Genomic DNA, 17,994 nt, shown 5'->3' on the forward strand with positions numbered 1-17,994 from the left:
CAATATGAACAGAGGTCTCCTTTGAACACGGTTTAAATTTGGAATGGATAATTTGTAGCCTTCCTATGGTAAACCATCATCAACCAAAATCTAATGAAGTCTGCAACTCGGCCTATACGAGCTATCGCCTGATGCCTGTCGCAAGTCTAAAAAATGTCGGCCGCACTTCCATACAAAAGTACTCTGTGGCACTTCCAGTCTGCAAACGTCAACGCTTCGTAGATGTTGTGCGTGCGGGGAGCAGTGCGAACGCGGGAAAACTTTGCATAATGACGACACGATTTAGCTCACGTTTTTGAATTGAAGATATTTAGAAATGTGTTTTACTGTGATTAATAAATAAATCGAAATCGAAGTGCGTGCTTAATGAATTAATTACAATGATTATTTCAAATTTCGCTGCAGCAATGGTGTGTATGTTTTAGATTTTTAGAACTATATAAGAGCGATATAATATTATTATAAAGAGCTTTTTTTAATTAATGTGTAACTTATTTATATTTAAATTTTAATCTAATTATTAATATTATGACATCCATTTCAATACAAATAAATTCGTTTATAGTTAAAATATACATACCTATATTATTATTTAAATTATATTGAGTAATCTATTTCTAAGTAGGTTACCTACTTATCTTTAGATTTCACTTTTAGTGTGTATATCTAAACAAAAATATATGAATGTTCTACTTATATAGGTACTTAAAAATATTTTCTTTTGCAAGCGAATATCATTATCGTCCCTTTTAAAAGTTATTGTTAATTCTAGGCATAAAACAACCTCTCCTTTTGCAGTCGGGTAAATATCTTTTACCAGGTATACCAAACTTAAGATATTTCACCCATCTTATTAATAGTAATCCAACTGATATACATACACATACATTGGTCGTTTTTCCTAGAGGAGACAAAAAAACTATCCAATAACTTTAATCCGCACCATTTTTGTCACTACTGTAACTGCTTTTTCACCACGATCTTCAGCTGTGGGGTTGTGGTAGGTAACTTTCCCGGTGCGAGCTGGCTCAATTTATGCCGGTGCGTGTTCGACTCCCACAAAAATATTTGTACCTATTGACCAAAAATGATCATCAACTAATAATAATATTTTTCTATTGAATACTATAAAATAATAAGCATCCATTTTAGAATCTCACATTAACATAGAAACCTCGACTTCCTTCGAATATTTCTCTACATTCATAATTATATTGGTGTCTTAGGTTGGTGTCCATTTGTAGCAAATGTATTCTTCAGGAAGGTATTAAATATATCCCATCAACCATAATATATTCAAATTATTTACGATTACATTCACACACACATAACAGATAACAACACTTTCTATTGAAGAACATTTAAAAAACGCCTTGATCTCTTCACGTTCCAGAGGAAAGACTTTGGTACCTTATTGATACATATACTTAGTTAGATGTAATAATAATAAATACATATACCTATATGTATATCTATCTTTTGAAATAACATGTGAAACTTAATTCATAAAATTAAGCCAGGGGCTTTCCAATGCTAGCAGAAATATCTCGAAATCCCTGTTCTTTTATAATAATTTATCTTACAAGTAAAAAATATATTTGCCGGTCTGTGCCTAGTTACATTCAATTAGTTATAGTCCCCTATTTATTAATCCTTACTTTAATATTATCAATGCAAAAGTAGCTAGATATGTCATTGTCTTCTTCAGACCGAAGTCCGAACCCACTAAACCGATTTGGATTAAATTTGGTACAAATATAGGTAGTTTAGTTTATCTCGAAAATCCCACAGAAACGGGAGGTATACGAGTTTGCCTTTGAATACGCACGCGAATCCACGGGGGGAAAGCTAGTATGATATGAAAATAATTTAAAATCAACGTGGCACGCATTTATTCTACAATACAATTATTTACATAGTTTTTTAGAATTTGGACACAAACACTATTCTTAAACAAATTTTTAGAACAAGTTGTCGTAAAGGAAACAAGTAGGTACCTATCCACTGTTTTTGTACAAACTTTACAAAAATCATTCATAACAATAAAATCAATAATTAAATTATTATTGTATAAAATTAAAATGTTATTGTATATATGTAATTTAATAATGACGCAATGTCTGTGAGCACCTAATCGAACATTTGTATGTATCGAGCGCAACCGCGTGACAGAAGGTTGCGCGGGCGCCGGGAACAGGCATTAGGTAGGTATTGCTTTACAATGCGGGTGTAATCCTTCTACAATATACTACATACGGGCACATCGTGTAATGAATACAAATGCCCCGTAAACGCCATTACTTTCACGGGGTTACAGTCATCACTACGAATTTATTTAGGTTAATGATGAGTTTTACTGCGCGAATAAAATTACTGATAATTTTGTTTGTAATTGAACCTTAAAGTGTTTTGTCCTCATTCACTATTGAAATTTCTCATTATAATACTAAGGAGTTTGGTAAATAAGTACGCAAATCCTCATGCGTTCAATGCAGTGCATTGACGTAGTGACACGACACCCAACAACTATGTCAATGCCGCCACTGCACAGCATACTATCTATCGTAATAACTCTTATCGACCTCTTCGATTATCAGAAAATAACATCACTATAATAGCCCTTAAATTTTAATAAGGATAAATATACTTACTGCCTCCATTAAAAGTAGCCTTAAAGGGTCGCTTGATTTTAATTTTATCGTGGACTATCGTACTTTTTATTCAGCAAGCAGTTATGGCGGATTTATAATAAACTCAAACACAAATGTTTTTATATACGTACTTGCACTTGTGCATGTATTTAATTTTTATTTTTGGGACAATAGATTATGACTTCTAGTTATATATAAGTAAAATTGTTTATAAACGCTCTATCTAACCGTTCTGCACCGTTTCACATTCCTTACTTATAAAATGCGATGGTATAAATGGATAAATTATTTAATAACACACCTTTGCAGCTATCAATCAACATATCAATTGTTTATATGTTAGACGAAATTATATCATTTCAGCTTCGGTTATCGAAAACTTAAAACACACGTGTTCCTAAGTTTAAACGCGTAATATTCCCGGTTTATGGCCTTAGTAGGCCCAAGCTTTACCCTCGTCCGATAATAACAATCATCTTTTATTGAATGATCTTAAAAAGTGGGTATTGATTTCTCATGAAACAATAGCAATTTTATTAAAATGTTCAGAAAAGGTTCTCTTTAGCGTTCTAATCTTAACTTCATTGCAGTACCTAATAATATTTGATTAATTTACTTGGCAAACCGAATAGACTAATTGCATACCAACCTAATGGAAATGACTGTTCAGTGTTCATGCAATGAAGTGCATTTTGCTAACATATTTGTCAGACTATCTCAAACGCGCCTTAACCCGGTTATAGTTATATTAATATCCCCCACGATTGCTATTTTTAAGAATATCATACACAAAATATATTTCCTGCGTCTACAGTAGGCCAAAACTATGTCAATGGGCAATAATTAACATAGTAAAGGTGGAAAGAAAACGGCGCTTATAATTTTTTTTACGTATCGTTCTTCGTTTATTTTTAATAAACAATTACATTGACAGATTGAGCTGAATCATTAAAGTAATCAAGAATAAATTTTCGATGGCATATTATAAAAAAAATGTAGCGACTTTAATTAATTAATACCCAAACACTGAAATGTTTTAAATATTTAACACATATTGAAGAGGGCTGTAATTAACCTCGTATATACTTATACACGAGATGCCTACTTTCACAATACAAGCCAAATTGAATGTAAGTTATATACTTTGTCTTGTGAACCTGTCTGTCTGCAAACAAGTTTCGGTGCCCGCCATACATTTTATATCATTGCGTAAAGTCGGACGAATTATTCCATACGTACCTATTTGAAGACTACGTTTCTTTTTAATCTTCTCAAATGGTTGGTATTATTCATACTTATATAGAGGACTTAAGTGTGTAAATATTCGAGTCTCACATACAGTGATACAGATGATCATACAAATTACCTACAAACTATCATGAAATTATACAATTCATACAAAGTTGTTCATTATAATTCTTAACATGTATATTTTTACCACAACCATGCATATTGTTTGTTGTAAACAAATTCAATTTCCTGTTTAAAACGAAAAATATTCTTGGTTAATAATAAACCACGCGCATAATGTAGCGATTATCGTGTTTGTATGCTATAAATTGCTTCCATCAACAAAGCTTTATCGTGAGTTGAGAAGAGTGTGTTTAAAAACAGTTGCTCTCTACACTTTAAAGCATTTTACGATCCAGGCAATATCGGAAAAATGTTGGTCGCACGTGCGCACGGAAGCGTTGACTTCTACTAACACTAAAATTACAATTTTCAGTCAACAAGGGAGCTGGTCGCAATAAAAACTTGCAGTTCTAGTATTATCTATCCAAGAAATTAAAGTTTCTCAAAAGTGAAGTAGGGATATAAAATAAAAATATAAAATATACTTATGAAATTATTTTCCTTTCCGTTGGATCCTCGTAAGACCTAAAAATATTATGTTGAACACTAATCCTTTTTCCTACTATATGGAATAATAAATATACTATTTCCTAATAACTATATCTCATATGCATATATGAGAAAGTTTGTGATTATGGGTGGATGGATCTTTGTTACTGAATTATGGTAGAGAGAGATAGAGATTATAATATAGTCGGGTTTAGCGCATAGCCTTCAGGTTACCACACGACGACTCCAGCTAGTAAGCTAGAGCTACAATTAACATCCAATCTAAAAATCCAGAATAAGGAATGATATAATACAAATAGAAATAATGAGCTAGCGGTCTTCTTTTCAGTTTCGTTGCTGTTTGTGTGTCGTAACATTAACAGTGAAAAGTTCGTATGGAGAGAAGTTCACACTCGGATATCTCACAGGATCACAGAGACAACCCGGTGATATGAACTATCCTAGACCCGGAAGAGTAATATCAGGTAAATATGTAGTTTCTAATGCTTTTTCGATGTAAATAATGTAATCTCTTCGTATATTCATGATTTAGATTTTAGACACAACTAATCTATACCAAAACCAGTCAACTGCCGAAAAAAATTAAGTACATATATACTGCACTGTGTATACTAATTATTTGTAGATATATGCTAGCAATTACGAGCACAAACAATTCCATCTTTTATGATATGACGGATGATTTGATGCAGCCGAGAGACAGTTTACGCCAGCGGCTAGAGTGACGGGTTTACATGTTCGGAGTGGCTCCAGGATATTCCAATAACAAACACCACTCACGTTCTGAATGAAAATCAAATTTTTATCTATAAAAATTACACTACCTAGATCCAAAAGTCGCGCGTTTGAAACTAGAAGCGTTTGCAAAATCTAACTCTCTATAATGGTAGAGTCCATGAAAAACATGTCCAAGCACTAAAAGTTTATAGATATGTAGAGTGAAAATTAAAACTTCAGTAGAAGCCTATATCCCTGCAATGGGAACATAACATATTGGTGATGTATTGAAGATGGTAGAAATGTCTCAATATAATAATTATATTATAATTAGAATCAATTATTGATTCTTTGAACATCTTCGAATGTTGTGGAAAACAAGAATTGTTACCTTCACATATAGGTGGTTTAATGTTTTTATTAAGTAACTAGGTCTTATTTATATTACATTAAGGGCCAATTTATCAATCCTCAGTTAAAAATTATTCTTCTAATATCGTATAGTACGACCATTTCAAAAATGTGTGGCTTACCCGTATTTTGGCAGTATACAGGTGACATTTTCATATTGTTGTGTAATACTTTATTGGACGGATAAGTTTTAACCAAGAATTGAAAAATCAGCCCTTAATTTAATCATAGTTGTGAATTACAAATAAAGTAATTATTTAAAGAAATAACTCGCAATACATTTTAATTAAATTTCTGTCATGTAATCGTTTGGTAGATATTGTAATTAGAGACATGGAAACAAAGGTAGTTTACCTACACATTCAAAGTTTCATATTTCAAGAAGTTGCTAGATACTTACTTTATAAATCAGCACAAATTCATTTATCACATTTTACATATATCACCAAAAAAATCAATCCAAGCATAATAATTAATAATGCAAACTTCGATGTTTGTTACAAATACATTATACTTATATTTCGAATTTATGAATTAATCTTATTGAATTTTTACAAACCGATAATTCAGTTTAAATTTTCGAGTTTTCACAGTCGGCACCATCTGCGTAACATTATCCTAAATTTTATTCTGAATCATGTTTCATCCTGGGTATTTATCGAAATATATAAAAATAATTTGGCGGCATGTAGTTACGATTGTGTTACATGTTACAGCTAAAGTATTATTAGGCTGACAGTAAAACCTTCATTTATTGGTCGTTGGGGAATTCATATGTGTTCGCCTTGTATCTTAACGAATCAATGCTTTAAACATTATCAGTAATAATGATTATAATTAATGTAACAGGTGCAATATCAATGGCCGTTGAAGAGGTTAATGAAAAGCTTTTGAAGCCCATGGGTCATTCTTTGGATTTTGTAGTTGCTGAAACATACGGACAGGAAGAAGTTTCAATTCGACAAGTAAGTTTTACACTATAACAATTTACCTTGGCTTTCTTCTCTCTTTTTATCACATTCGCATTATTTATACGATCCACATGTTATTAAAGAATTCATTTATGAGTTGTATGCAACATAAAGTTTGTATTCATTTCTTTTTTCTAAAACATTATGAAACGGATGCGCCCAATAACCCAGTTCACTATAATTAAAATTTCAGTTTTGGAGTTAACTGCTCTCGAATACTGACATTTTATGGGGTTCGTAAAGTTTACAATAGCTATAATTTGATACGATAGAGGAATTATATTTTTGTGCGTCAGTTAGTAATGATAAAAGTTATGTAGAGTTCCTCTTGAAAATTCTTAAAATCATTATTTATTATTCTATTGACTATAAAAAAAATCGTTATATATGTTTTTTGACGACGCGGTTGGCGCAGTGGTAAAATAACTGTCTACTGAGCCGACGGTCCCGGGTTCGATCCCCGGTCAGGGCAAATATTTGTGTGATGAACTCAATTATTTGTTCTTGGGTCTGGGTGTTATTATCTATAAGTATATGTATTTATTAAATATTATATTTATCGTCGCCTAGTACCCACAACACAAGCCTTAATTGAGCTTACTGTGGGACTAGGTCGATTTGTGTAATAATGTCCTATAATATTTATAATATTTATTTATTTATATGTATCTATACTAGCTTCCCACCTGCGGCTTCGCCCGCGTTTTCAAAGAAAAACCCGCATAGTTCCCGTTCCCGTGGGATTTCCGGGATAAAACCTATCCTATGTGTTATTCTGATGTACAAGCTATATTTTGGTAAAGTTTCATTCAAATCCATTCAATAATTTTTACGTGAAAGAGTAACAAACATCCATACATCCATACTTACAAACTTTCGCCTTTATAATATTAGTAGGATAGATACAGCTTAATGTCTGTCATGACTCATGAATATATAAAATTTTATAAAATGTTATCAAAACACTTTGCTGAATCTATTTTCACATCTGACCATTAATATTATGAGCCCATAGGAAGAACATTGAACTTTATAAAGTAACCAACACACTTTCTGTTAGTCATCTCAACGTGCTGAGAGATACATTGCCATAGTGTTTATGTTATGCAACTGATTTGCAATTATGATAAATATGAGTCACGAATGTCACAAATAACGCCATAAATACATCTCGATTTACTTTTCCTCTTTCGAAATTCAGAGTTCAAAGGTACTCAAGGTATTTTATATAGGTTAAACCCTTATATAAAAGGTGATATGATTATTTGGAAAGGTCTTGCATTTAAATCACACGCCGCATGCTTGTAATTATTGAGTAGGTACTATATATGTCTTACAAAATATTTATAAACTGTTTATAAAACCTCGAACACTTGCTCATGCGAGCGTAAGATTTACATCTTTGAACAGGTGTGTGTATTGCATAAGTATACACTGAGGAGACGTGAAGGAGCTCATTCACATCACGAAGCACTCAACTGTGCACTCCAGAAATAATATTCAACTGTGTGTTATTCCCAAGAATCGCAATGACCTAGTAATGGGCGATATCGGAAGGCAGAACGCGTTAAAGTAATTGAAAACTCTTATAACTTTAATTCACTTCAGTTTGATTTATTGTTATTATTTCCCGCTCGCAGGCCAATTAATATTATTGTTATTGCTTACTGATGAAGTGGAACAAATGATCGTAGTTAAAATTTATACTTGTTCTGTGAAATATGCAAGCAATAGATATAGTAGATACAGGAGAACAACTAGTAGCTCTGAACTATGAATCTACGTAGTTATAAAAGATAGAAAGTCGCGTGTAAAAATTACAATATAATATAAATAAAACATTAATCACTAAAACATTGACATTTATAGAAAGACCCAAGGGATTTAATTAAAACAAGTTTCTTTTCATTAAAACTCTGTCTCGTGACTTTAACGAAATTGGCAATTGCCTAACTTTTGAAATATTTTATAGCTAAAGTTATACCTATACATACTTGGTATACCTATTTAGTGATAAAGTAGACAAAGACTAATCATGTGTTAATCCATAAGAAATAAACTTTTAGTTTATTCAATTGTTCAGTACTTTAATGAAACTTTTATATGAGATTATTGAATAGGTAATGACCGAGACTTTATAGAACAAAGCAGGCGCTCATACACTCGTATATCCCTACGTGTGTCGTGCGACTTGCTCGGTAATCTATCTTCGAAGCCTGCGGCTGACGTTCTGCAGGAGGAAAGTAACAGACAGGCTAATAACTATTGTCAGCTTCGTCAAACACATTTATATCACTTATACAGGGTGTAATTGTTAAGTGTGCACAGGCGATTTTTCCGTAAGTATTACAGATAACAAAAAACTTTAAACTGATATCGAAAGTACTTAACCTAATGAGTAAAATGGCCGTAATAAATTTTTAAAAATAAATCGAGAAATATCAAAAAAATTATCTTTAAACCCTCCCATACATTAAGTATGAAATATGAATATCTCATATACATTTAATATGAAAGATTTTAGCTTTCTTTTTCTTTTTTGGTTTTCTGCTTTAATTACTTCGCAAATTTGAAGTGGCATTTTCCACGCTTTTTCCGGACATTTTCACGCATTTTCCGGATATTTTCCGGGGATTTTCCGAGCATTTTCCGGGGATTTTCCACGCATTTCCCAGACATTTTCTGGACATTTCTCAGGCATTTTCCGGGGATTTCCAGGCATTTTCCGGATATTTTCCGGACATTTTCACGCATTTTCCGGACATTTTCACGCATTTGCCGGATATTTTCCGGACATTTTTACGCATTTTCCGGATATTTTCCAGGCATTTTCCACGCTTCTCCCGGACATGTTCATGCATTTTCCGGATATTTTCCGGACATTTTCACGCATTTTCCGGATATTTTCCAGGCATTTTCCACGGTTTTTCCGGAATTTTCCACGCATTTTCCGGATATTTTCCAGACATTTTCCAGGTATTTTCCGGGAATTTCCCAGGCATTTTCCGGGGATTTTCCACGCTTCTCCCGGATATTTTCACGCATTTTCCGGATATTTTCCGGACATTTTCACGCATTTTCCAGGGATTTTCCAGGCATTTTCCACGGTTTTTCCGGAAATTTCCACGCATTTTCCGGATATAAAACCAAAAAAAGAAAAAGAAAGCTAAAATCTTTCATATTAAATGTATATGGGATATTCATATTTCATACTTAATGTATGGGAGGGTTTAAAGATAATTTTTTTGATATTTCTCGATTTATTTTTAAAAATTTATTACCGCCATTTTACTCATTAGGTTAAGTACTTTCGATATCAGTTTAAAGTTTTTTGTTATCTGTAATACTTACGGAAAAATCGCCTGTGCACACTTAACGATTACACCCTGTATACGTTTTTTACTTAAAGTTTTTTTTTTATTATTAGCTATCTATCAAAAATGAGAACAAAATAAAATTATATTATTCGTATGCGTTGTCGTCGTTTTGGAGCTTGCTACGCGACCAATAAATTGAATACTTCATTAAATAAAATCAATTAATATCAAAAAGATACACTAGGAATTTAAAATTAATTTTCTCGTATAGCTTAACTAGCGACCCGCCCCGGCTTCGCACGGGTGCAATGCTGATACTAATTTATACACTACAGAAAAATTGTGAACGTTGTATAGGTATAAAAATATAGCGGCCCGCTCCGGCATCGCACGGCCGGGTATAAAATACATAGCCGGGCGGCCGCAAACGCCCGCAATTTTTAAATCTGTAATATCTTCGAAAATATTCACTTAAATCATACGGTGTAAAGACAATGTATCCATGGTATTTAATTGGTTAAGGATTAATGCTGTACTGGTTAAAATCGCTTCGAAAATTAGCCATTATTTGTCGTAAAAAGTAAATGACAAAAAAAAGTTATTGTGGGTTATCCATAAGAGATAGACATATACCATCGCGGACTTTTCTGTAGACCTTTTCAATGTGTATAATACTTAGTACATTATTTTGATAAAACTCGTAGGGTTCAGCCTGCGTTTGCAATGTAAGCGGAATAAATGTAATTTTTTACGACATCATATTAGAAACCTCAAAAATAACAGTACTTTTCCACTACTTAATGGATCTTATTATACCTATAAACCTTCCTCTTGAATCAATCTATCTATTAAAAAAAACCGCATCAAAATCCGTTGCGTAGTTTCAAAGATTTAAGCGTACAAAGGGACATAGGGACATAGGGACAGGGAAAGCGACTTTGTTTTATACAGTATACTATACTGTACTATACTATGTAGTGATAGAGCGTCGGTAAAAATAGCGATAACGACAGGTATGTGGTTAAAATCGTATAACGGGAGCCAATTTCAATTAAACTTGGTCTCCATTACTTGCTTATAAATTGCCGTATCCTTGTTTAGGTAGCGGCTTTATGGGCAGCTAATGTGACTGCGTTCATCGGACCACAAGAAACGTGCGTCCACGAAGGGCGTATGGCTGCAGCTTTTAACCTTCCTATGATAAGCTATGTGAGTATATTATATGACTATCGACATATTAGGTTATTATTATTATCGCAAAAAGTTTGATAAATATTACCTACATTTATTATCTCATGTTTGTGATAAGCATGGTGTATCACAATGCAACAATATCAACTCGACTTTCTCTCCAAGCTTAATTTATTCGACAAAATCAAAGTCAATAAACTAAACTACTTTAGGGCTCTATAAACATGTTACTTCGATTTTATCTCTCTAAGTTACTCTGTATCTTCAACTATCTAGACAATAATAAGAAATAATTTATAATAGAGTTTTGCGATTGCAATTTTATTTTTGTGTAAGTACCTATAGGTAAAAGTATTTTGTGCCAAATTATTGTTTCTATTGTTGCATTTTCTTATGTGTTCGGTACCTACTAAATATTTTATGAAGTTTTTCATGCTAGAAATTTACCGTTAAATTTTTACTATGTCCATATATATACTATCTCTGTGTATAGCATTAGCATAACAACAAAGACTTGTTGTTATATACAATACATTTTTGACACTGAATGTGCGTCGTGTTTCATAAAAACTTTGCACGTCATTAAGCGTGGACGGCTTGCTAATGTATTTACCGCAAATGTCACATGGAGTTACGAATTACAAACAAACTAACCCTGGCAATTGAATTATCGCAAGTCGTTGAATGAAATACACCCAAAGAAATGTAGACTTTCATTAAAGCAAATGAAAAATGTTCTTAACAATTCCTTTTTATTGTTTTGTGATAGGCTATTTTTTTTAAGTATAAATTCTAATAATTATTAATAACTAAGTATAAATATGATCAAAACGGTGTTGTCGGTATCTCATATTTTGTCTTTATTTAAAAGAATTCAAAGTCGACCACGAAGTCAAATTTATAGAGAAACTAGCGACCCGCCCCGGCTTCGCACGGGTGCAATGCTGATACTAAATACACTAAAGAAAAACTGTGAACGTTGTATATAAAAACATAGCGGCCCGCTCCGGCTTCGCACGGGTATAAAATAGATAGCCGGGCGGCCGGCCGGTACCGCCGCAAACGCTACGTCCCGCAATTTTTAAATCTGTAATATCTTTGAAAATATTCACTTAAATCATACGGTGTAAAGGGCCATATAGATCTATATTAAATAAACAATGTATTCAAGGTATTTAATTGGTTAAGGATTAATGCTGTATTGGTTAAAATCGCATCGAAAATTAGCCAATATTTGTCGTAAAAAGTAAATGACAAAAATAAGTTATTGTGGGTTATCCATAAGAGATAGACATATACCATCGCGGACTTTTCTATAGACCTTTTCAATGTGTATAATACTTAGTACATTATTTTAATAAAACTCGTAGGGTTCAGCCTGCGTTTGCAGTGTAAGCGGAAAAAATGTAATTTTTTACGACATCACATCAGAAAACTCAAAAATAACAGTACTTCTCTACTATTTAATGGATGTTATTATACATATAAACCTTCCTCTTGAATCACTCTATCTATTAAAAAAAACCGCATCAAAATCCGTTGCGTAGTTTCAAAGATTTAAGCGTACAAAGGGACATAGGGACATAGGGACAGGGAAAGCGACTTTGTTTTATACTATGTAGTGATAATATTTCGTTTTTAATATGAGAGAGGAAAAATATTTTATACAGGTACATTAAGATTAATTTGTTCTACAGTACTGCAGAGATGTGGCGAGCTCCAATAAGAGGGTGTACTCCACCTTCGCTAGGACCAGACCTTCAGACATCGACATTTCGCGCTCCGTGGTTGCTGTTCTAACGCATTTCAATTTCATGCATGTAAAATATTATCTCTACACCTAATACATATTTTTATTTACAGCTTATAGTTAATACCAAAATTAGCTATTTTCCTTTTTTTTCAATAAAATATGGATTACTTTACGTAGTAAATTGGCTATTTAATTGTCAAGATTAACAAAACTATTCGTTTTTTAAAACAATGTTCAATGTCGTTTCAACAGGTAGCCGTTGTCTACCTCAAGGCTCCGAACCATGACTTTTCTCGACTAGCCTTTGCAATCATAACAGCAGCTAATGAGAAGAAAATAACAATACGGACAGTGCAAGTATACCGGCAACCTTATTACTACGAAAACAGACGGGAAAACTTCTCTCGCAACCCTTTTTTAGATATCGTACGAGAAACTTACAAAGATACAAGAAGTAAGTTAACTCTTTTTACGAGTTTGCTAAATAACAGTGGACATTCTCTTAGTTAATTCTTTGTTTCAGTTTACGTGTCCGTCGGATATTATCACGATCACATTGGGCTTATGCTAGCTTTGGACAGCATGAAATTATTGGATACTGGTAAGTTTAATTATTTGATATACAATTACTATTATCCAATTAATTTGAGAGAATAAAATTTGGATGGATTTAAAAATATTTCATACAATTTTATGTAGAGCTCTATCATTTGGCTCTATATTTATAGAGTCAAAACGTAGATATGTTGAATAAAAATTATAAACGTGAAATAAAATCTTTCAATTGTCCGAAGTACTTTAGCTGTATACATTTAAACTAAAAAAAATGCTAGAAGAAGCTATAAATTAGACCACTGAAACTTTTCTCATATCTCGCACCGAGTTTAAAAGGTTTTCCAGTTACCGGTCATTCATCTTCAGTCAACAAGCTATCCATCACGATAGCGGGTCAAAAGCAGAACGGTTTAACTCCAACAATATTATTCTATTTATTTGTAAATTTACGCCTATTTGGAGTTGGACCGAATAGAACAGTTTGTTCAAACTTCAATGCTATGAACGAAAAATAACCTTACGTAGTTTATGATGGTATTTGAGGACGTTTATATACCTACCATCAAGTAAATATTGACTCGAAACTATTGTTGCTCAGATACGTATTGGTTTTTGGTATAGTATATTCATGTATTTCGTCCGTTTATTTCGTCTATTGACAACTAAGTACATATATCTCTATGATGTGAGTGATACGAAAACTGGACACTATAATTTTACATTAACGTTCTTCACGGTCTATATAAATTCATTTTAATCGAAGATCGTTTTAGGACTGCGTAAATCATTGTTGCGTTAGAACATCTAGGTACCTGTAAAAATCTATCAATGAAATAGATGAAACAATTGTCTGTCCTACAATGGTATATAATTTCACGACGATTACCTATATCTGTAAAATTCTAAAGATTTTTTATCCAAGTTCATTTAGTACAAAGACTAATGACGAGTCAAAATACCACTATTCTTTCCAATTAGTGTCGACTTGAAAAATTATCAGTTGCAAGGCAAAAAGTAGATTTAATTTTTAGAGCTGTGTTTTATCAACAAAATTATTTGTGGAAAATTTTTACGAAAGTAGACCGTATAAAATGTAACCTTACGCTCATCATACCGTGTATAAATTATAAAATACCGTGTATAAATATATACATAATAGTAATTTATGTTTATCGAGTAATAAAAAAAATTCATTGTGGTATTTTTACTACGTATTATATACGTTCGTAGTACATAGTAACTCAATGTGTTGAGTGCTGACTGCTGATGGCAACGGTTATTATTCAGTGGAACCAAAGTTTATGTTTACAAAGAAAATACATATACGGAAAAAATGATATGGTTAATGAAATTGTTTGAGTTTGGAAGTGGTGGAAAAAGTTACTTTCTTATCATTATAATTCTTTTTACCTTATCTGCACTTCCTCAATAAAAATTAAGTACTTACCTTATGTAATTTAATATGTTACATTCGAGACAATTAAGACCTTAAAAGTAATCTCTTATTCCCGTTCAAAGGATTAAGTATCTCATTATCCTCAAAAATAAATGATATTGAGTATCAATACCACATACAAATAAATATCACATACAATTCTAATAACACTTTTAATTTTTTTTTCGTTAATATTGATTTAATGAACACATAAATCAAATAGAATTTTTCGGTGTATGAATTCTGATTAAGATAATTTCAATGCTCTACGTCTCTACGTCTAGCTCTACGTCTGTTTTGTCTTAGAGCATTAGTTGGTTTAATGCTCTAAGTGTTTTGTATTGACTTTGACAATATAACGGACGACGGTATACGATATAGTGACGATATACGATATTTTAACTTTACGCACGTGACTCTACGTGAATTGTACGCATAACGACATTGCTAGTCCACTGATGACTATATCTATATAATATAGAGCCACATTTCAGGGGAATACGCAGCAATCGGCGTTGACGTTGAAAAGTATGAACCGGAGGAGGCTATCCGCTATCTAGCGGGTCCCTTGATTAGGGAACCTAGCTCGAGGACAATCAAGGCCTTTCGCTCTTATCTCGCTGTAGCGCCCTCCCCTGCGCCCTCGTACCCCGCCTTCGCCGCGGCAGTAAACAGGCGATTGCAGATGCCTCCGTTCAATTTCACTAATCCCCTACTCGCTCTTGGCGGTGGTAAAGTTGTAAGTATATTGCCGAACATTTTAGCTCTAGCCTCTTAGAGTATTTATCGTATGTACCGTACAATGTACATACGATAAATACTGAGTTCATAAAACGATCGATAATCGGTAATAAGTGATTTCAGAGATTCATTTTCTTGCATTTTTCAGTTTCAATGACAAAAAGGTTCTTTCTATATCTTTCACACTGTGTTTCACAACCATTCATTCATTCATCATTATACAAAAAAAATGTGTGCGTGTACTTCTTTGCTTCTTTGCTTCTGTGCTGTGAAACTTCTTTGTGACCTTATTTTTCAAAAAATAATTTACTATATGCAACTTTACAGAAATACACCGATAAAGAAGTTTCACTTCAAAAATAAAATAATAATCATCACAGTTACAAACTCGACAATACCGAATATAAAGAAGAGCTTATCTACTAACAACCTTAACTTACGCAATAAAGTGTAACCTACATGTCAACACAACACTTTTTATGAGTGTGATGTATTAATTGCCAGTTCGCTTTGATCAATTGCAGCTTATATGTTATCTGTGGAAACCGGAAACGAGATAACGATAGCTGCCCCAAATACCTAAATTAAACTGCTATTACGGTAATTTGCAAACTGCGGCATGTTCATGCTATTTCAAGTACATCAATGTCCTTGACAAGGACGCATTTGGATACACACATTATCTTGTCAAGAATAGAAGTAAATACGAAAAGAAATAATATTTCTGTCCATAGACAATGAACGAGACATTGACATGAAATACAACATCGTTTAAGGAATAAGGATATAATACCGATAGTATATCAGAAACGTAGAGTTAGAATCTTTTAAATCCGTTTTTTAAATTATGATAGAGTTGATATAATATGTCGGTTTCATCTCCGAAAAGGACTTATATAAACAATTCAGTGGTGATTAGATGCAAGATCTACAAATTTTACTTCAAAACTGTAAAACAATATTGTAATGTAATGGAGAGTAGTAAACAAAATTGTAATGTAGGCACCTATACAACTGTCATTTCAGATACATAATATAATTAGCTTTTGTTTGGAATAAATCATATCATTACAAATTTCAGTACCTAGGTACATCCTCATTAATTCCTATCCTATACTCCTTACATAGACTAAACTGCAATGAAGAACTTTCATAGTTGAATGCATAGCTCTCTGCTCTCCAAGTTTAATAGATAGTTTTCAAAGCTTAAACTCAAGAACTAGTTCCAATGCATGATTGCCAGGATTAAACTATGATAGAGTGTTTTAGAATTTATACCTTGTAATATATTCATGAAAGATTATTTTACATATTATAGAGAGTATTTTACATTTTTTAGTGTCTTATTTACTAATTTAGATAATATATGATCATAATTCTATTAGTATTGTCTTTTATACGTTTGAATTTATTTGATGACAAAAAATCCATAAATCTCTACATATTATTACTCTACTATATTTTAAGGCACCATATTTTTGAACTAAAGAACACAAATTCCCATTCAAACACGTATATCCCAAATTTCTGATTTAGATACCAGTGGAAGCAGCGTGGTTACACGACTCTGTATGGGTGTACGCTAGAGCCCTCGTCTCGGCCCTCAGGACTGGTATCGAAGCGAGGGACGGTCGCTCCATCGCCGCATACATGAGGAACACCACTTACAGAAGCGTTATGGGGTAAGTAAAGAACTGATGTAAAGAAGATCCCCCTAATAAATGCTATTGACAATTATTCAAAAGCGCTTGTTGAATAAATAAATGTTTTAACTTGAGTTTTGAACTAAGATATGTAAATCAGGATTTAAATATACGATAACCGTACGTATTATAATTATATGTGCCTCTGAAGGGATGTGTTTACCGTTTGTTGGCTATTAAAATTTCCAAATAATTAATAAACCGTTACTTTTTAAGTTTTTAGGCATGTTGAGAGATATATGTAACGGCATCAAACCCGTTTTGATAAGGACGAATTCTTATGCAAAATAGTCTTAGATACTTATAAATATCAATAGGCTGTGTAATTAAGGTTTTAATGAAATAATTATTTTATAAAATGAGACCTGCGGTTGGCTAACATTTGGCTCCAGGTTTGAGACCGCGTATCTCTCTGATGAGAAACGAAACGATATCACAGGGCATTTATTTTGATGAAATAATAATTATGTATGTTAAATAAACATGTTTTAGCTAAAAATCCTAACTCTACTTGATTATTTAATGTAATTAAGTCTATTTTTGCAAGCCACTTGCACGAATTGGCAGCTGTATTTGGTATTATTTTTAGTATGTTACGCGTAACGTTTGGTCTAATTACTATTCCTGCGGCGTTGATGTGCTGTAAAATTGTTCTAGTATCACTATCCCACCCGTAAATATCTTTC

At 32.7% G+C, this 17,994-nt stretch overlaps 1 protein-coding gene across 1 annotated transcript in view; it reads left to right on the top strand.

Moving 5' to 3' along the window:
- The first annotated feature begins 210 nt into the window (after positions 1-210).
- LOC149485826 (speract receptor) overlaps positions 211-17,994 on the top strand; it is a 32,279-nt gene continuing 14,495 nt past the window's right edge. Inside the window, exons 1-9 of the mRNA XM_089699125.1 lie at positions 211-410; positions 4,843-4,978; positions 6,492-6,607; positions 11,032-11,139; positions 12,819-12,941; positions 13,127-13,328; positions 13,398-13,475; positions 15,359-15,603; positions 17,142-17,287. Coding sequence (XP_089555251.1) covers positions 381-410; positions 4,843-4,978; positions 6,492-6,607; positions 11,032-11,139; positions 12,819-12,941; positions 13,127-13,328; positions 13,398-13,475; positions 15,359-15,603; positions 17,142-17,287 — 1,184 coding nt within the window. The 5' untranslated portion in view covers positions 211-380. The remainder of the gene's footprint in view (positions 411-4,842; positions 4,979-6,491; positions 6,608-11,031; positions 11,140-12,818; positions 12,942-13,126; positions 13,329-13,397; positions 13,476-15,358; positions 15,604-17,141; positions 17,288-17,994) is intronic.

Source organism: Colias philodice, chromosome 9 (assembly GCF_061535455.1).
Source record: "Colias philodice isolate Cphi_HAF_F1 chromosome 9, ilColPhil1 Martin Lab GWU primary, whole genome shotgun sequence".
NCBI lineage: Eukaryota > Metazoa > Arthropoda > Insecta > Lepidoptera > Pieridae > Colias > Colias philodice.